The sequence below is a fragment of the Borostomias antarcticus genome, assembly GCF_949987555.1.
Source record: "Borostomias antarcticus genome assembly, chromosome: 15".
Taxonomy (NCBI): Eukaryota; Metazoa; Chordata; class Actinopteri; order Stomiiformes; family Stomiidae; genus Borostomias; species Borostomias antarcticus.
In genome coordinates, this window is record NC_140248.1 from 25,087,958 (window position 1) to 25,109,459 (window position 21,502).

The following is a 21,502-nucleotide window of genomic DNA, read 5'->3' on the forward strand; positions in this document are numbered from 1 at the left end:
GAAGAGCTGGTCGGTAGTTCCACGACCAGGACGAAATCCGCATTGTTCCTCTTCGATCTGAGGTTCGACTATCGGCCGGACCCTCCTTTCCAGCACCTTGGGGTAAACTTTCCCTGGGAGGCTGAGTAATGTGATGCCTCTATAATTCGCACACACCCTCTGGTCCCCTTTTTTGAATATTGGGACCACCACCCCAGTCTGCCACTCCTTCGGCACTGACCCAGACTTCCACGCAATGTTACAGAGGCGTGTCAACCAAGACAGCCCCTCTACACCCAGAGCCTTCAGCATTTCTGGACGGATCTCATCAGTCCCTGGGGCTCTGCCACTGTGGAGTTGTTTGACTACCTCAGTGACCTCCTCCAAGGACATTGACGACCCCCCATCATCTTCCGGCTCTGCCTCGATCGTAGAGGGTGGATTAGTCGGGTTCAGGAGTTCCTCAAAGTGCTCCTTCCAACGCTCAACAACCTCCTCAGTTGAGGTCAGCAGTGTCCCCTCCTTGCTGTATACAGCTTGGATGGTCCCCCGCTTTCCCTTCCTGAGGTGTCTGATGGTCTTCCAGAAACACTTTGGTGCCGACCGAAAGTCCTTCTCCATGGTTTCTCCGAACTCCTCCCACACCCGCTGCTTTGCCTTGGTCACGGCCGAAGCCGCAGCCCTCCGGGCCAGTTGATACCCTGCAACTGTTTCTGGGGTCTCTTCAGGCTCTTCCTCCAGACGTTCCCAGTTCACCCTCACTACACGCTTGGGTTTTCCAGGTCTGTCCAGAAGTTTCCCCCGCCATCGAAACCAGCTCACCACCAGATGGTGATCAGTGGACAGCTCTGCCCCTCTCTTTACCCGAGTGTCCAAAACGCATGGCCTCAGATCAGATGATACGATAACGAAATCGATCATCGACCTTCGGCCTAAGGTGTTCTGATGCCAGGTGTACTTGTGGGCATCCTTGTGTTCGAACATGGTGTTTGTTATGGACAAACCGTGACTAGCACAGAAGTCCAACAACAAAACACCACTCGGGTTCAGATCGTGGTGGCCATGCCTCCCAATCACGCCCCTCCAAGTTTCTCCATCATTGCCTACGTGTGCATTGAAGTCCCCCAGTAAGACACTGGAGTCCCCTGCAGGAGCCCCCAAAAGGACTCCACTCAGGGTCTGCAGGAAGGCTGAGTACTCTGAACTGCTGTTCGGTGCATAAGCACAAACCACAGTCAGAGTCCCCCCCCCCCACAGTCCTAAGGCGCAGGGAGGCGACCCTCTCGTCCACTGGGGTGAACTCCAGCACAGAGGCGCTCAGCTGGGGGCTAGCTAGTATAGCCACACCTGCCTTACGCCTGATACCGTGAGCAACTCCGGAGAAGAACAGGGTCCAACCCCTATCCAGAAGTTTGGTTCCGGCGCCGGTGCTGTGCGTGGAGGTTAGCCCCACCAGGTGTAATTGGTATCGCTCCACCTCCCTCACAAGCTCCGGCTCCTTCCCCCCCAGCGAGGTCACGTTCCATGTCCCCAGAGCCAGCCTTTGCTGCCCGGGTCTGGTCCGTCGGTGTCCCCCGCCTTCACCGCCACCTAGTTGGCAGCGCACCCGACCCCGACAATTCCTCCCGCGGGTGGTGGGTCCACGGGACGATGGAGGAGGAGATGGTGCTTCCACGTTGCTTATTCGGGCTGGGCCCGGCCGGGCTCCGTGGTAAGCCCGGCCACCAGGCGCTCGCATGCGGGCCCTCCGTCTGGGCCTGGCTCCAGACGAGGGCTCCGGGCTTCCTCCGGGCCGGGTCTCTCTTCCTTTAGGTTGTTCTGTCATCAGGGTTTTTGCCTGTAACCCCAGGTAGGGGGGCTAGGGGGTACTACCACTTGCCCAAGGTGGACCCCCAGACTAGTGGAGGGAAGGAGGCGTCTTACTTCTCCATTCTAGTTTTGCAACTAGCCACTGCCACAGTGATGTGATGAATATTGTTTGTGTCAATTTGACAAGAGATGCTTTCTCACTGGCGATTTCAACCTGGGGTCAGTTTTGATGTGCTTCTTTTGTTTTACTCTGTGCTGTAACCGTGCCCCGTGTGATCTACTTTATCTAAAAACTAAAATGCAAAAACAGGAAACCATTATTAGTATATACTTTTCTATTATTATAAAAAAAATCCATCCCCTTCTATCCAAAAGTACTTTGATATTTTATTTAAAAAATGTCATAATGCCGACCCTGACTGACCTCATCTAAGAGGGTTGAATATGCAAAAAATGTATTTCCTATGCACATGTATGCAAGGGTGTAAAACATATGGATGAACAGAATAGACCTGATGATTAGACAGCGGGGAAATCTACATTTTCCAATTGAAAACACACGTTTAACAAATTACCAAGTTGCACATGCTGTCATTTATTTTAGCCAGAGTTCCCATGGCAATGGATATGGATATATGTAAAACAATAAATTAATTGTATTCTGAGTGGGCTACAGTGTCAGTATCATCCATATCAAGTTGCCTTGTCCATGAGTAAAGTTTCTCTGCCTCCTTCTCCCACTCAGCTTCAGAGAGGGAATCCTCGCTGGACTCCTTCTGCACCCGAGGCACAACGATCTGTGCTGTTCCTCTCTTCTCATGCCCACCAGTCATGTTTTTCTCTCGGTCGTCTTCAGCTGGCTCTCTGTTTTCATCGCTGTTCCCCTCCTCGTTCTCCTGATGGAGATAATACAGGGTGGCTCACAACTATTGCAAGTTGCTGTCATCATCTGATATTGTCTCCTGCAGCCCAGTGATCTTGGTGATTAACGGGATACGAGGCGCAGAGAGATGACGTCTGATGTCTCAGCAGCATAGCTAGACTCACCCTGGGGGTGTGGGGGAGGTACAGACTCACCCTGAGGGTGTGTGGGAGGTAGAGACTCACCCTGAGGGTGTGGGGGAGGTACAGACTCACCCTGAGGATGAGGGGGAGGTACAGACTCACCCTGAGGGTGTGGGGGTACAGACTCACCCTGAGGGTCTGGAGGTACAGACTCACCCTGAGGATGTGGTGGAGGTACAGACTCACCCTGGGGGTGTGGGGGAGGAGGTACAGACTCACCCTGAGGATGAGGGGGAGGTACAGACTCACCCTGAGGATGAGGGGGAGGCACAGACTCACCCTGAGGGTGTGGGGGGGGAGGTACAGACTAACCCTGGGGGTGTGGGGGAGGAGGTACAGACTCACCCTGAGGGTGTGGGGGGGGAGGTACAGACTCACCCTGAGGGTGTGGGGGAGGTACAGACTCACCCTGAGGATGTGGGGGAGGTACAGACTCACCCTGAGGGTGTGGGGGGGTAGGTACAGACTCACCCTGGGGGTGTGGGGGAGGAGGTACAGACTCACCCTGAGGGTGTGGGGGAGGCACAGACTCACCCTGAGGGTGTGGGGGAGGAGGTACAGACTCACCCTGGGGGTGTGGGGGAGGTACAGACTCACCCTGAGGGTGTGGGGGAGGAGGTACAGACTCACCCTGAGGGTGTGGGGGAGGAGGTACAGACTCACCCTGAGGGTGTGGGGGAGGAGGTACAGACTCACCCTGGGGGTGTGGGGGAGGTACAGACTCACCCTGAGGGTGTGGGGGAGGTAGAGACTCACCCTGAGGGTGTGGGGGTGGAGGTACAGACTCACCCTGAGGGTGTGGGGGTGGAGGTACAGACTCACCCTGGGGGTGTGTGGGAGGTACAGACTAACCCTGAGGGTGTGGGGGAGGTACAGACTCACCCTGAGGGTGTGGGGGAGGTACAGACTCACCCTGGGGGTGTGGGGGAGGTAGAGACTCACCCTGAGGGTGTGGGGGAGGTACAGACTCACCCTGAGGGTGTGGGGGGGGGGGTAGAGACTCACCCTGGGGGTGTGGGGGAGGTAGACTCACCCTGAGGATGAGGGGGAGGTACAGACTCACCCTGGGGGTGTGGGGGTGGAGATACAGACTCACCCTGAGGGTGTGGGGGTGGAGGTACAGACTCACCCTGAGGGTGTGGGGGTGGAGGTACAGACTCACCCTGGGGGTGTGGGGGAGGTAGACTCACCCTGAGGATGAGGGGGAGGTACAGACTCACCCTGGGGGTGTGGGGGTGGAGGTACAGACTCACCCTGGAGGTGTGGGGGTGGAGGTACAGCTGTCTCATGCGGGCAGCGGTGCTGCAGGCTCGGGCGGAGCGGCGAGTTGAGAGGAGCGATCCAGGACTGAGGACAGGGCGTCCAGAAGAGGAGGGCAGGGCAGGAGAGGAGGGCAGGGCAGGAGAGGAGGGCAGGGCAGGAGACCTGGAATCAAATAAAGACCAAAGAGACAATAAGCTCATTCTGTCTTTCTACATTGTAGGAATGAAACCACCAGATGGCGCTAGGCAGGTTTCCTCAGAGCGTGTCTTTACCTGAGCAGCCGAGGGCCTCCCCCCCCCTCCTGACTGACCAGCAGCTCTGGTCCAGGACTCTTCCCCCCCGCCCCCAGGACGCTGGGACACAGGCCCTGGAGACAGAGGGACCTCCAGCTGTTCTCTCTCCCACCAAGACATGCAGGCAGCTCGTCCAGGTGACTAGAGTACTGTGGAGGGTTGGTAAAAAGGTTGAATAGTTTTGTCTCTTAAAGTGGTTCTATGTCAAATCATTGTCCGACATGCTTTGTCTGTGCTTGTGTGGCCCAGATGATGGCAAAACCATCCACATAAATGTGGTCAAACGTTCCCTTGACCCAAGAATTTCACTCGCAGGTACACATGTCCAGTGATGTGACAAGAAACAGAGTTGATTTGACTTGTCAACCGGTCTCCTGTCTTCATGACTAACTGTTGAATACAGGGCAAGCGTGTTCTCTCACCTGCATGTAGTCCCTCATACAAGTGATATCAGACGTGTCTGCAACGGTCCTGCCTCGTCTCTGGACCTCGTCGGCCAGGACGTGGTTAAAGAAAGTCCTTCTGCCCATCAACCTGCAGGTCTCTGCAGTGGCCTGGAGAGCGGGGAGCTCAGGTCAAACATGGACATGTTGGTGGAAAGCTCAGGTCAAGGCCTATAACATGGAGCAGGTTGCGTTTTGCTAATGCTGTCAACTGATACGTGGGCATAACCTCTAACCCCCATGTAACCTCTAACCCCCATGTAACCTCTAACCCCGTGTATGAGTGAGAGTGAGAGAAGAGCAGGTACCGCGTTCGAGGGCCTGAACAGGCGTGCTCCAGAGATGTACTGAGCTCCTCCCCCGAGGCGGAAGATTTTGAAGACTATCACTGGAGGGAACTGAGAACCTGAAAATCTTCCAGTCCAGGCAGATAATGACCCGTAACTGGACTGATAATGCCCAGAGAAACCAAGTGACACAAATAATTATATTCTATGCTATGTGTGTGTATGTATTTTTTATTTTTTTTATTTGAGACCTATTCGTTTCCCACTGTCAGCTAGGCCTGAGCAGTAAACCAGGCCTATAGTTAGTTTGGGATTTGACGACAAGTGAGGAGGAGATGTGAGAATGTTGGTGGTTACCTGAATCTGACCTTGCATTGCATGCTGGGATCTTTGACCAGATCAGCTTCTCTTGGTCTTAGCTGGCGGAGAACAGCAGACGCACGGCAGTGCTCCTGCCATCACAAAATACAACTCGGGATTTCTAACCCACACAGTTCTGGGCTGTAATCCACATGCTTGGTGAATGATTGACGGAGTTGTATACAAATAAAGCTTTGATTGATTGATTGATTGATTGATTGATTGATTGATTGATTGATTGATTGTACCCACAGCAGAACGCACGATGCCCATCATCAGTTGAAACAGTCGTCGGTCCTGATGAGAGCGCCAGTATGCTTGAATCTTCCTAGCGGCAAATACACGCTGCTGCTTGGATCTGCATGCGAACATTCGTATACATTGTTGTAAGTAAGTAAGTAAATAAATAAATTGTTGTATACAAGTATTGTCCTACTAGAGCCCTTTATTATGAGTGTGCCCTGCCGAGTCCTTACCCATATTCCATGTCTTGATTGAGATTCTTGTTGATTGTGACTGTAAATACAGGTTTCTGCCCCTGGGTTGTTTCTGGTTAGTGGTGGTAACCATGGGGTGGTAACCATGGGGTGGTAACCATGGAGGTATAACCGCTCCTGCTGGGTTGCTAAGGGGACGGTCCTGGAAGTGCGCGTGCGACAGAAATAATCCTCGATGCGCGCGCCCGACAGATTGACCCAGGATGCGCGCGCCCGACAGATTGACCCAGGATGCGCGCGCCCGACAGATTGACCCAGGATGCGCGCGCCAGACGGATTGACCCAGGAAAAAGCGAATGATCGGATTGAGATACAGCAGTGAGCCGACTGGCGTTTGGCCTCTCACAGACACCGTAGCAGGCTCCTTATCCTGCTGGGGTAATCTTATATTATACCTCCATGGGGGTAATGCACAAGGTGAGAATTTTAAACTACACTAGCAAGTTAAATGTTTAGCTAGCCGTTATCATATTCAGGCGATGATCATCTGTAGATATATTTAATTTCAATATGATGTCTTAATGAAGTTGCGGTGTGTTTCTGTGGTCGCTGTCTGTAATTTAGGACTGGCGGTGACTTTAAGGACAGAGACGCTGTCAATGCAATGCGTAATGTTGACTACTAGCATCTAAAGCAATTACAAGAAGTACAATAATAATGTTAGTGTGGGACCTGTCACTCCTGCATAGGCTAAGCGATAACGTGTGTCTTAAAAAATAGGTCTACAGTTAACTTGACCTACCGTAAGCTTAGCTCACATGATACCAGCAGACTTGCATGCAGGTTTATGTGATTTTATTGATTTGCAACGCTAGATGGCGACGTTGATTCAGTGGATTTGCAGGAAACACCGAGCTCGAGGCAGAACCTGGGTTTGATTGGTTCAAACCTGCTGACAGGTTTCGGTCACGTGTCCAAGTCATCAGTAATTCTATACTCACGGTTCTATGCGCATGCGCGGCCTACCACGTGGCCTGGTCTATGTTTTACTCATATTTTAATTGCCCTTATATCTTGTGAGTCTCACCAAATAAATGGCTCTGGTATCCAAGTTCAAGTTAGTTTATTGTCACATCACATCTACAGTAACGTTATACAAGTGAGTGGAATTATTTGTCCTTTCATTACACTGTTACAATCAAACATAATAAAGAGTCAAAAGTGAAAATCAGAATTAAGAGTAACATATCAAAAATATACATACATTACATACATATAATACACTGAGGACATGATCGACATGCTACAGTACATGGACTTAGACAATATGGTATTTTAATACTATAGACATGGCCTATATAACTACATGGCCTATATAACTACATGGCCTATACACCCAACACTGAGCTAATGAACATAGCCTAATATTATCATGGCATTAGCTCAGTTAAAGTCAGCATGTGCTGCAGGAACCTGAACATAGTAAAGAAAGCAGGTGACACAGCTCTTTGGAACCTGAGAATAACTTTCACATTCTCATCAGATTCAGGACAAACGTTTTCTGAACTGGGAAGTGAAAACACACAGTTTCTCTTCCATTGTGACCTTTTCACTGTGGAAATCCTTAGAACAAAGTGCAATGTTAATCACTGAGGGTTGAAGACCCTTTCACAGAAGGAGGCACATTTTTGCCATATGCCTGAACAACATGGTCTTTGTGCGTGAGATATTTCTGTGTAATATTTTATGTCTGTGTGAGTTGTATGATGTTAAGAATATATGCCTAAACAATATACTCAGGTTCTCAGTGTGGATTATTTCAAATATTGAACAAAGGGAATAAAGGACATCATAAAAAGCTGTGGTGTGTGTGTGCGCGTGTGTGTGTGAGCGTGCGTGCGTGTGTGTATGTATGCGTGTGTATGTGTGTGCGTGTATCTGTGTGTGTGTGTGCGTGTATCTGTGTGTGTGTGTGCGCGTGTATCTGTGTGTGTGTGTGTGTGTGTGAGCGTGCGTGTATGTATGCGTGTGTATCTGTGTGTGTGCGTGTGTGTGTATGTGTGTGTGTGTGTGTGTGTGTGTGTGTGTATGTATGCGTGTGTGTGTGTGAGCGTGTGTGTATGTGTGTGCGTGTATCTGTGTGTGTGTGTGTGTGTGTGTGACTCCCTCACGCTTCTCTCTCCCAGGTGAGGGCGGGGGTGAACCAGGCTGCGCTGCCCGGTGCTCTGGGGTTGATGATGTCAGGGACTGTTTTTGCTGCGGAGGACGAGCTCCATGTCACCACGTTAGACACAGCTGAGGTACGGCCATGGACACAAACATCTCTACTAGGAACGCACTGGACACAAACATCTCTACTAGGAACGCACTGGACACAAACATCTCTACTAGGAACGCACTGTGCACAAACATCTCTACTAGGAACACACTGAGCACAAACATCTCTACTAGGAACACACTGAGCACAAACATCTCTACTAGGAACGCACTGAGCACAAACATCTCTACTAGGAACGCACTGAGCACAAACATCTCTACTAGGAACGCCACAAACATCTCTACTAGGAACGCACTGAGCACAGACATCTCTACTAGGAACGCACTGAACACAAACATCTCTACTAGGAACGCCACAAACATCTCTACTAGGAACGCACTGGGCACAAACATCTCTACTAGGAACGCCACAAACATCTCTACTAGGAACGCACTGAACACAAACATCTCTACTAGGAACGCACTGGACACAAACATCTCTACTAGGAACGCACTGGACACAAACATCTCTACTAGGAACACACTGAGCACAAACATCTCTACTAGGAACGCACTGAGCACAAACATCTCTACTAGGAACGCACTGAACACAAACATCTCTACTAGGAACGCACTGGACACAAACATCTCTACTAGGAACGCACTGTGTGAAGAGAGAGACAGGCTGTGTGTGAAGAGAGAGAGGCTGTATGAAGAGAGAGACAGGCTGTGTGAGAGGAGAGAGACGGGCTGTATGAAGAGAGAGACAGGCTGTGTGAAGAGAGAGAGACAGGCTGTGTGAAGAGAGAGACAGGCTGTATGAAGAGAGAGAGACAGGCTGTGTGAAGAGAGAGACGCGCTGTGTAGGGCTGGGAGTCCGAACTTCGGGATTCGAATATAATTCGAATATTGACAGAAATACTGGTATTCGAACGAATATTAGGCAGCCCTTAATATTCGAACCTGTTATAGGCATAATTTTTTGTAAATGTGTTGGCTAGCAAACGTTGCTTTTGATTCAGATTCAGAGGGTTTTTCACGCCTGGTGAAGTTGCAATCGCGAGCTCATTAGCAAGGCTATTGGACACCTGGGCTCCTGTAGGAGGTGACGTTAGTTAGCACGCGTTCCAGGCAACCCGTAACTCGTGTTTTTCCGACCTCCTACACGTGAAAATGCTCTGGAATGGCAGTCAAACCCGTAACTTCCCACCCGTGAACTCGTACAGATCGATGTAGGCTACTGCCATTCCAGAGCATTTTCACGTGTAGGACGTCGGAAAAACACGAGTTACGGGTTGCCTGGAACGCACCATAAACCCAAGCATGTAGTCATGCCTAAACACTGACTAAACTCTTAGTTGCTACTAGTTAGTCGCATATTAGTTTGGTGTCTAATTTCGGTTGCACCACGACAATTTAGGCGTTGTCTTAACTAGTAACTACTAACTAGTTACTAAAAAATAGTCGTTGTATGACTGTGACGGCAGGATCCAAATAGCCAATCGGTAAGCAAGTAAAAATGTAAACAAGGAGGTTGATCGCCCTTACCCAGCCCTTACCAAGGAGCTTGGGCCGTGTCCGAATGTCCATATTACATACTATATAGTACATACTGCAACTCGCCTACTACATGCGATTTAGTACATACCTGTACTACTCCACGAAAACATGTTTAGTATGCGAGATAAATGAAGCATGCTTCACGAGTCATCCAGTGAAAGCGACGGGCTCCGGCTCACAACAATATTGAGCTAGCCAGGCATTTGAGTTGGTCATCCAACACGCTCGATCCTCACCTTTCTGTATAATCCCAACTGTGAAATGGATGTGATAATAGTCCACAAAATATTCTTCCTTTGCCTCGTTTAGCACCAGCTGCAACTCTCCTCCAAATGCATTATCTCCGTTAGCAAGGCTAACGTTGCACTCGGTAGCTTGTGCTTATTATTATTATTATTATTATTATTGGGGTTGGTGCTTGTGCAGTGGAGGGGTTCTTTTGGGGGAGTTGGAGCCGTTGGATTGTTATGCTTAAATGATCCTAGCCAGCTAGTTTGATAACCTTCTTTGATTCAGACATAGCGTAGGCTGCCTGGTACCGTCCACTGACCAGTTGCTGGTTAACTATGAGAGGCAGGATCCCAGCCGACCGTTGCTTCCCCCCAACCCGCAACGGAGGGTTATCAGCTGGGCTGGGACTCCCCTCGCAGTTAATCTTGATATAACTAAGACATCTGATAAAAAAATCATTCTGAAAACATCATTGCTTATCGATATTGCCTATGATACAATGCCCACTAGTGGACAGAATGTGCACAACTTTATTTTAAAACCTAGGTAGGTCTTTCTGTAAGAATTTAATGGTAAAAAATATTATTAATAATAATTCGAATATATTCGAATATTATTATTAATAAATAAACGAACTTCGAATATGATTTTTGGGCAAAAGTCCCAGCCCTAGCGCTGTGTGAGAGGAGAGAGCTCCTGAGTGAGGTGACTGACCCCCGTCCTGGGCGTCCTGGGCTTGTTCTCACAGCTCTCTCTCTACACGACGCCCCAGCAGAAGCTCCGGTATGTGGAGGCGGAGGTGGGTCAGCTGGAGCAGGGAGTTGCCACCGTACGCCAGATCGCCAGGCCTTATGCAACTTGGTTTCAGGTAAATTAATAACAAAGTTTCCTCTTTCTCAGAGGGAACAGTCATTTGGATTAGATGGTTGTTGGATGTTTGTATGTATGTTTGTATTTCAAGGAAGCAAAACATGAGTTAAGTGTTAATATTGCTGATTCAACCAACCCCCTCACTGCATGTATTCAAAAGACTCTTTGAAATGTGAGATGTTTCTGCCTGGCTTCATCTCAGCAGCTGGCTTTACATGTTTCACACTTTCTATCATCTACAACAAGACTCACTGTTGTTCCTCACGGCGTTTGAATACTAAACATGTTGCAGTGGTGCTCGTTGTTTCTGGAATCAGAAGAGTTTCCCTGCTGGGACGTTTATTCTTCCTCTAGTGATCCTGCGTAGATTCGGTCTTAAGCCTAGTTTATACTGTTAGTTTATCTGTTATAGTTTATACTACTGTTAGTGTATACTCTTAGTTTATACCGTTAGTTTATCTGTTATACTTTATACTACTGTTAGTGTTTACTCTTAGTTTATACCGTTAGTTTATCTGTTAGTTTATCTGTTAGTTTTTCTCTTATAGTTTATACTACTGTTAGTGTATACTCTTAGTTTATACCATTAGTTTATCTGTTATACTTTATACTACTGTTAGTGTATACTCTTAGTTTATACCGTTAGTTTATCTGTTAGTTTATCTGTTAGTTTATCTCTTATAGTTTATACTACTGTTAGTGTATACTCTTAGTTTATACCGTTAGTTTATCTGTTAGTTTATACTGTTATAGTTTATACTGTTATAGTTTATACTGTTATAGTTTACACTGTGTTATAGTTTACACTGTGTTATAGTTTATACTGTTATAGTTTACACTGTGTTATAGTTTACACTGTGTTATAGTTTATACTGTTATAGTTTACACTGTGTTATAGTTTATACTGTTATAGTTTACACTGTTGTATAGTTTACACTGTTATAGTTTACACTGTTTTATAGTTTACACTGTGTTATAGTTTACACTGTGTTATAGTTTATACTGTGTTATAGTTTACACTGTTATAGTTTATACTGTGTTATAGTTTACATTGTTTTATAGTTTACACTGTTATAGTTTATACTGTTATAGTTTACACTGTTATAGTTTATACTGTTATAGTTTACACTGTGTTATAGTTTATACTGTGTTATAGTTTACACTGTTTTATAGTTTACACTGTTATAGTTTATACTGTTATAGTTTACACTGTTATAGTTTATACTGTTATAGTTTACACTGTTTTATAGTTTACACTGTTATAGTTTACACTGTTTTATAGTTTACACTGTGTTATAGTTTACACTGTGTTATAGTTTATACTGTGTTATAGTTTATACTGTGTTATAGTTTACACTGTTTTATAGTTTACACTGTGTTATAGTTTATACTGTTATAGTTTATATACAGTGTTATAGTTTACACTGTTTTATAGTTTACACTGTTATAGTTTATACTGTTATAGTTTACACTGTTTTATAGTTTACACTGTTATAGTTTATACTGTTATAGTTTACACTGTTTTATAGTTTACACTGTGTTATAGTTTATACTGTTATAGTTTACACTGTTATAGTTTACACTGTTATAGTTTATACTGTTATAGTTTACACTGTGTTATAGTTTATACTGTTATAGTTTATACTGTTATAGTTTACACTGTGTTATAGTTTATACTGTTATAGTTTACACTGTTTTATAGTTTACACTGTTATAGTTTATACTGTTATAGTTTACACTGTTATAGTTTATACTGTTATAGTTTATACTGTTATAGTTTATACTGTTATAGTTTACACTGTTATAGTTTATACTGTTATAGTTTACACTGTGTTATAGTTTACACTGTTATAGTTTATACTGTTATAGTTTACACTGTGTTATAGTTTACACTGTGTTATAGTTTATACTGTGTTATAGTTTACACTGTGTTATAGTTTACACTGTGTTATAGTTTATACTGTTATAGTTTATACTGTGTTATAGTTTATACTTTGTTATAGTTTACACTGTGTTATAGTTTATACTGTTATAGTTTATACTGTTATAGTTTACACTGTTATAGTTTACACTGTGTTATAGTTTATACTGTTATAGTTTATACTGTTATAGTTTACACTGTGTTATAGTTTATACTGTTATAGTTTATACTGTTATAGTTTACACTGTGTTATAGTTTATACTGTGTTATAGTTTATACTGTTATAGTTTACACTGTTTTATAGTTTACACTGTTATAGTTTATACTGTTATAGTTTACACTGTTATAGTTTATACTGTTATAGTTTATACTGTTATAGTTTACACTGTGTTATAGTTTATACTGTGTTATAGTTTATACTGTTATAGTTTATACTGTTATAGTTTACACTGTGTTATAGTTTATACTGTGTTATAGTTTACACTGTGTTATAATTTATACTGTGTTATAGTTTACAGAAGAGTTTCCCTGCTGGGACGTTTATTCTTCCTCTAGTGATCCTGCGTAGATTCGGTCTTAAGCCTAGTTTATACTGTTAGTTTATCTGTTATAGTTTATACTACTGTTAGTGTATACTCTTAGTTTATACCGTTAGTTTATCTGTTATACTTTATACTACTGTTAGTGTATACTCTTAGTTTATACCGTTAGTTTATCTGTTAGTTTATCTGTTAGTTTATCTCTTATAGTTTATACTACTGTTAGTGTATACTCTTAGTTTATACCGTTAGTTTATCTGTTAGTTTATCTGTTAGTTTATACTTTTATAGTTTATACTGTTATAGTTTATACTGTTATAGTTTACACTGTGTTATAGTTTATACTGTTATAGTTTACACTGTGTTATAGTTTACACTGTGTTATAGTTTATACTGTTATAGTTTACACTGTGTTATAGTTTACACTGTGTTATAGTTTATATATATATAGTTTATACTGTTATAGTTTACACTGTTATAGTTTACACTTTGTTATAGTTTATACTGTTATAGTTTATACTGTTATAGTTTACACTGTGTTATAGTTTACACTGTGTTATAGTTTATACTGTGTTATAGTTTACACTGTTTTATAGTTTACACTGTTATAGTTTATACTGTTATAGTTTACACTGTTATAGTTTATACTGTTATAGTTTATACTGTTATAGTTTATACTGTGTTATAGTTTATACTGTTATAGTTTACACTGTGTTATAGTTTATACTGTGTTATAGTTTACACTGTGTTATAGTTTATACTGTGTTATAGTTTATACTGTTATAGTTTATACTGTTATAGTTTACACTGTGTTATAGTTTATACTGTGTTATAGTTTACACTGTGTTATAGTTTATACTGTGTTATAGTTTACACTGTTATAGTTTACACTGTGTTATAGTTTATACTGTTATAGTTTACACTGTGTTATAGTTTATACTGTGTTATAGTTTATACTGTTATAGTTTATACTGTTATAGTTTACACTGTGTTATAGTTTATACTGTTATAGTTTACACTGTTATAGTTTATACTGTTATAGTTTATACTGTTATAGTTTACACTGTGTTATAGTTTATACTGTGTTATAGTTTATACTGTTATAGTTTATACTGTTATAGTTTACACTGTGTTATAGTTTATACTGTGTTATAGTTTACACTGTGTTATAGTTTATACTGTGTTATAGTTTACAGAAGAGTTTCCCTGCTGGGACGTTTATTCTTCCTCTAGTGATCCTGCGTAGATTCGGTCTTAAGCCTAGTTTATACTGTTAGTTTATCTGTTATAGTTTATACTACTGTTAGTGTATACTCTTAGTTTATACCGTTAGTTTATCTGTTATACTTTATACTACTGTTAGTGTATACTCTTAGTTTATACCGTTAGTTTATCTGTTAGTTTATCTGTTAGTTTATCTCTTATAGTTTATACTACTGTTAGTGTATACTCTTAGTTTATACCGTTAGTTTATCTGTTAGTTTATCTGTTAGTTTATACTGTTATAGTTTATACTGTTATAGTTTATACTGTTATAGTTTACACTGTGTTATAGTTTATACTGTTATAGTTTACACTGTGTTATAGTTTACACTGTGTTATAGTTTATACTGTTATAGTTTACACTGTGTTATAGTTTACACTGTGTTATAGTTTATATATTTATAGTTTATACTGTTATAGTTTACACTGTTATAGTTTACACTGTGTTATAGTTTATACTGTTATAGTTTATACTGTTATAGTTTACACTGTGTTATAGTTTACACTGTGTTATAGTTTATACTGTGTTATAGTTTACACTGTTTTATAGTTTACACTGTTATAGTTTATACTGTTATAGTTTACACTGTGTTATAGTTTATACTGTTATAGTTTACACTGTTATAGTTTATACTGTTATAGTTTATACTGTTATAGTTTATACTGTGTTATAGTTTATACTGTTATAGTTTACACTGTGTTATAGTTTATACTGTGTTATAGTTTACACTGTGTTATAGTTTATACTGTGTTATAGTTTATACTGTTATAGTTTATACTGTTATAGTTTACACTGTGTTATAGTTTATACTGTGTTATAGTTTATACTGTGTTATAGTTTACACTGTGTTATAGTTTATACCGTGTTATAGTTTACACTGTTATAGTTTACACTGTGTTATAGTTTATACTGTTATAGTTTACACTGTGTTATAGTTTATACTGTGTTATAGTTTATACTGTTATAGTTTATACTGTTATAGTTTATACTGTTATAGTTTACACTGTGTTATAGTTTATACTGTTATAGTTTACACTGTTATAGTTTACACTGTTATAGTTTATACTGTGTTATAGTTTACACTGTGTTATAGTTTATACTGTTATAGTTTAGACAGTAAACCTTCGACGTTCCAGAGGGCCAGTGAAGTGCTGCCATGTTGCCAGACATTAGGGGTGAGGCTCTGAAGGCCAGGACAGTCATTTAATAATCTAACGGAGCAAACAGGACGACCTACTACACCAGGGTTACAGTGACTGGATTAACAACACACACCAGGTTACAGTGACTGGATTAACAACACACACCACTATGTATTTGTCTGGCAAACATTGGAAAGCCAATCAGATGTGCTTCTCTGCCTGCCTGCTTGGCTGTGGGGCGCAGCTACCATACAGATGCTACTTTGTAGAAGAAAAAACAAAATTTATGTTTCCACTTTTTAGATGTTTTTTTTCTACAAAGTAATATGGCAAACATCTGCGGTATAAAGCAACGTGCAGTAAGAGCATTTGGATACAAATACGCCTGTTCTGAAATGACAATCTTTATATTGTTGATGTTAAACTGTGTTTTTTCTCTCTGGAATATCAGGGTTTCTATGGAAAAGTGAAGCCTAAGGTAGTTGGCCTCGTCCAATTTGGAAATGGTGAGAGAACACAACTTCCTAATACTTATATAGGACTTACTGTGTACCCTGCAGTGTTGTACATAGTACACAGTACATTGTTGTACATAGTACACATCCGTTGGAAATAATCTATAAAAATGTTGCGCCAGTGTACTGCTGAGATCCCCGTCCTATCTGTTTCAGACAGCTACACGTTCCTTAAAAACCCTCCATCTGAGTTATACCTGCAGGCTGCGGTCATCGGCTCTGCTGGGTTCCTGGGACTATTTCTTGCGAGAGGTAAATACACCGAGCCTGAGAGACACAATCTAGAACAACATGATTCTCCTCTGACATCTTCTGATCTGGGATATCTGCTGTGATTTCGTTTGTGTTTGTTTTTTATGTGACATTTAATGCAACAGTAGTGTCTTAATGTTATCTGCAATGACTCTGCAAATACTCTACATCCCCGTGGGGCCGCTGTGGGTTGGAGTTCACTAACAGCAATGTCATAAAATGGGTATAAGCACTGCTCTAGAAACCCTTCTAACTCCCTCTATTTATAAACCTGAGGAACACCAGACACCAGACAGGGTCCCAGAGTTGGCTGATATTAGAACGGGCTCTGGAATGACCTTCAGAACAAACCCAACATCAGTCTGAACTACTGTCTGAAGAATGTCCTGTAGGCCGGCCTTTTCACCCATTGTCATGTTGCACACTCTGTTGTATACTATTGTCTTTCTAGACAATGGCATATTATGGTTGTAATATTATGGTGTTAACAACTACATTACATTATTTTCAGTACCTGGTTGGGTCTAAGAAGGGCGTTGGGCCAGTTGAGCTTGTGGGTGAAATGGATGCTACTACTCTAGCATGTAGGTGATTTCCTCTAAGTGGTAAGGGTTAGGGTTAGGGTTAGGGTTAGGGTTAGGTGTATCAGAGTCTCCGCTGGCCTGTTCCCCTCCCCAGGCTCCAGGGTGAAGAGGCTGCTCTACCCTGCTGGGCTGATGGGGGTCGGAGCATCTCTTTACTATCCCCAGCAGGCTGCTGCTATCGCCAAGGTCAGGAGGACGGTCCACCATGTCAGAGTCCTTATAAACATGTGACCAATACATTTGACTGTCCTTATAAACATGTGATCAATACATTTGACTGTCCTTATAAACATGTGATCAATACATTTGGTACACAGAATACAACACAAAATAAAACATTAGTGCAGTCCACATAGCAATAATTGGTGTATGTATTTCACCCATGAGAGCAGGCGTGGCCCATTAAACACGCTGGTTGGTTGTCAGGCTCAGTATATTGTTGTCGTTTCTCTCCTTCCTCTAGTCAACCAGCGACTCATTGAACACGCTGGTTGGTTTTGTCAGGCTCAGTATGTTGTTGTTGTGTCAGGCTCAGTATATTGTTGTTGTGTCAGGCTCAGTACTGTATATTGTTGTTCTTCCTCTAGTCAACCAGCCACTCGCTCTACGCTGGGCTGCTGCAGGGCTTTGTGTCCATGGAAACGGTGTTGAGGTTGGGAAACAAACCATCTGTAGAGAAGGTGAAGCTGAATCTCACACCAGGTCCCTCTAATAGTGCTTCACATGGATGTGCTTTTCATAGCTGGGTAAGTCTGAAGTTCCCCTCCCTCTCTCCCGTAGACGGTGAAGGAGAACCCGGAGAACCCTGCGACCGAAGCCAAACCCTGACCACAGTATGCACAGAACATGCTGCAGAGAACCATTTCATTTACACACCATACACTGAAGGGAGTATTCATTTGTGTGTATATATATATACAGTTGGTGTATTATTTTGAAACTATCCAGTTTTCTGTTTGCAGGTATACCAAGACAAGTGTCCAGGTTAGCGGTCTGCCGAGGTAGCGCAGGTCCATCCCCCAGAATGCTTTGCGAGCTGACCAGCTCTGGCCCTCCCTGCTGAAAAGGCTTAAACTTGATTCATTGCAGTTTGAATGTATTTATCTAGACATCAATAAAACAAATCTATATTGTTATCAGTTTCAAAGCATCATGTTCCAAAGTAAAGCCATAGGTCAATGTTAATAAAAAATTAATAAATCAATAAAACTAGGAATAATGGACACCACAAGGCACATTACATAACTGATACGACCAGTGATTTGGAAACTCCTTACTTCCTATTGAAACAAGGCCCACAGTCAGTCTGGGGAAGGAGGAACCAAACCTGACAGATACTCCCTGTTCAAACACGCTGATGAATGTATAACTCCTCTCAAGTACAAGGTCACATGACCGGCTTTCCTTTCTACTGTCAGCATTCCAGCGCTTCCCTTCAACAGGTTTCATGGTTTCATGTTTCATGGTCAGACGGAAGCTGAAGTGAAACTTGCAGTTGAAGTATCAGAACCCCCACGCGTACCACAGGTCATTCAGTCAGAAAGAACCAGGAACTGTGGACAACGACTTGTTTATTGAGACAACATAGTTAAATACAACAGTGATAGTAGCATCAAACAAACAAGGGGGAAAAGACCACGGTCGTCCGTCCGTCGTCCGCCACGTTCAGCTCTACTTGGCGTTGATCTTCAGCAGATCCTCCTTGTCGATGGCGAACAGTCGCCAGCCCTCCTCCAGGGAAAGGTCCGAAGCGCCGCGCCGCTTGTAGAACTCGATGGACGTCTTGTTCCACTCGGCCACGATGAAGTGCATGCTGCTACAGCGCGTCTTCACCGCCGTCTGGGGAAGAGAGGACATGAGACGCAGGAGGGACAGGACTTTGGCCTGAAGGGCCGGACTTCAACCAAATAAGGAAGTAACCAGGGACCGGCTAGAAGAACTCACCTCACTCAGAACCTTCAGGATGTGGGACCCAATGCCATAACCTAAAAGAATAAAAAGTACAATTGGATTGCAGCCAAAACTTTTTGAAAGGCAAGAGCAATCCATAGCCTATTGTTTATGCTTGGACATTATTATGTAGGCTATTCTTCAGTTATGGTTATTGAACTACAGAAGGGGTGAGGCCTACTTCACCAGCTACACACGACACGCCGTCTTACCCCGGAAGTCCTTCATGACGTAGAAGTCCTCTAGGTAGAGCAGCTTCCCGATCCAAGGATCATAGGTGAAGTAATACATGGCGAACCCAATCACAGTATGACCTACAAAGAAGAATCGACAGTTGGTAGTTATGACAGTTTCCATCAGATGGGAAGAAAAGTGTCTATATGCAGATTATTTTATTACATATACCACCAACACCAACCAAGCACAATTCTGGCTGTGGCTTAATTTATCCTTTATTAATTATGAGCTTTTAGAGGCATTGTTGCCAGAACATGAGTTTAAAGTCCTATTCATCACATCCGAATCAGAATAAAATGAATTGTGATAGTGATTCAGTCTTGATTTAGCGAGGGGGAGGAGGAGGAGGGCGAATGCACTTTGTTTACCGTCAGAGCTCTTCTGATCCTCGGGGACTTCCGCGATGACGCAGTGGTAGAAAGGCTGATCCCCAAATCCGTCCTCCAGCAGCTCTGAGGGGACATTAGAGGACATTTCACATCAAAACATTCTGAAAAGCATAGGAATGATAACAAGACGTAAATATTACCTTAAAAGTAGCCTACCTTTCTCGGTCAATATGACCTGCTCTTCCATTTCTTCAAATTTAGCAAGTTCCTAGAAAATAAGGATAGCTTTATTTTACTAAAATAGTTTATTTTGGTTCAGAAGTAGGATACTGTGATCAAATGTGATAGAGAATATGGGATCGTTCCTATACCTTTATGAGTCGCAATATGTCTGACACGTCCTTGGGCTCGGCTTTCCGTAATATGAAATTGGCCATTTTCTTCTTTTACTCTTTTTCCCTTTTCTCACCAGTCCTCTGAATGTAAAAAGAAGCAAAATCTGTTTCTTCATCCGCTCAGGAGTTCACCCCCCGCAATAGGTTTAGGTTCTCTGCTCTAGTGGAATCACATTCGCCTGGAGTCGCACGCAGCGCAGTGGACACGTTCCCAAACGCGCGTCTCTTATATAGGTGCGTTAGGAGCGCAGCGTGCGTCAGCAACGTCCGGTCACGCAGCCGGACACTATTGGACGTGCGGGGAACTGTGGTTACGACATCAAGTCTTCCTGACCCATGACTCATAGGCTGCGTCCCATTCCAAAATTAGCCCCTCTGCTCACTCGGTCGCTGGTTTCATCCCGAGGATATCAACAAACTTTGATTTTCTGTTTTTAGAACTCTGGAAGTTAATGTTAAAAGTCGTTATTAACACTAGAGCCCTGTCTTCTTCCATTGTCTTTGCTCCACTCCTCTCTTCCTCGCTGATAACCAACTTCCGGGTAGAGGTCGAGCGGTGGTGGTGGAGGGAGGGAGGATATAAGGGAGGATATAGGAAATGGGTTTGGGACGCGCCCATAGCATTAACACAGAGCTGCGGATCAGAGCACAATCTACCGACGTCAGGCCCACGGATGTCCCCAATAAACAAATAACATATAAAGTATTAAAACCACCTTCTGTTCGGAGTAACGAATATTATTCTTTTCACATACACTTATTCTTATTTTTCAAAAATGAAATCGAATTCAAGATTTCTTTATGTCCTTCATACACGCATGAGAGTCAAATGTGTGGGTTTTGTCTCCTCAGAATGAGAACACACACCAGCGTGTCCTTGGATCAACACATACTAGGGGCAGCGCAGGACACACTAGCCATGAAGCTCCTGATAGCAACACTCTTACTTTTTATAGCCGCCTGGCTAATAGCCAGGTCTCCTTGCACAACCTCTTTTTAGGGTTATGCGACACTTCCTTCCTGAGGCGGGAGGCAGCATGAGTCCCAGAGTGCACCAGCTCTGCTCTCCTCCCTGAGAGGAACTGGGGAGCGTCCTCCTGTGAAGAGAGAACCCAGGATGATGCTGAGGGCTCTGGGATGATGTTGAGGGCTCTGGGATGATGCTGTGGACTCTGGGATGAAGCTGAGGGCTCTGGGATGATGCTGAGGGCTCTGGGATGATTTTGAGGGCTCTGGGATGATTTTGATGGCTCTGGGATGATGCTGTGGACTCTGGGATGATGTTGTGGGCTCTGGGATGATGCTGAGGGCTCTGGGATGATGCTGAGGGCTCTGGGATGATGTTGAGGATTCTGGGATGATGCTGAGGGCTCTGGGATGATGCTGTGGGTTCTGGGATGATGTTGAGGGCTCTGGGATGATGCTGAGGGCTCTGGGATGATGTTGATGGCTCTGGGATGATGCTGAGGGCTCTGGGATAATGCTGTGGGTTCTGGGATGATGTTGAGGGCTCTGGGATGA

At 43.6% G+C, this 21,502-nt stretch overlaps 2 protein-coding genes across 3 annotated transcripts; one reads left to right on the plus strand and one right to left on the minus strand.

Moving 5' to 3' along the window:
• The first annotated feature begins 6,284 nt into the window (after nucleotides 1-6,284).
• Nucleotides 6,285-18,171, plus strand: LOC311318279 (MICOS complex subunit MIC26-like). 2 transcript variants are annotated; one of them, XM_084449558.1, is made up of 9 exons: nucleotides 6,285-6,413; nucleotides 8,123-8,236; nucleotides 10,732-10,851; nucleotides 16,171-16,225; nucleotides 16,391-16,486; nucleotides 17,165-17,256; nucleotides 17,658-17,750; nucleotides 17,851-17,903; nucleotides 18,033-18,171. In XM_084449558.1, the coding sequence occupies exons 1-8, from the start codon at nucleotides 6,396-6,398 to the stop codon at nucleotides 17,896-17,898; spliced, it is 636 nt and encodes a 211-aa protein (XP_084305684.1). In that variant the 5' UTR covers nucleotides 6,285-6,395; the 3' UTR covers nucleotides 17,899-17,903; nucleotides 18,033-18,171. The 2 variants fall into 2 exon arrangements, with proteins under 2 accessions (XP_084305684.1, XP_084305685.1); XM_084449559.1 differs by lacking the exon at nucleotides 17,658-17,750.
• Nucleotides 18,172-18,631: 460 nt separating this feature from the next.
• On the minus strand, nucleotides 18,632-20,167 carry LOC311318160 (diamine acetyltransferase 1-like). The gene is made up of 6 exons (XM_084449403.1): nucleotides 19,958-20,167; nucleotides 19,803-19,854; nucleotides 19,626-19,709; nucleotides 19,233-19,334; nucleotides 19,015-19,055; nucleotides 18,632-18,909 (listed from the first exon to the last, which is right to left on the minus strand). The coding sequence occupies exons 1-6, from the start codon at nucleotides 20,021-20,023 to the stop codon at nucleotides 18,742-18,744; spliced, it is 513 nt and encodes a 170-aa protein (XP_084305529.1). The 5' UTR covers nucleotides 20,024-20,167; the 3' UTR covers nucleotides 18,632-18,741.
• Between the last annotated feature and the right edge of the window lie 1,335 nt (nucleotides 20,168-21,502).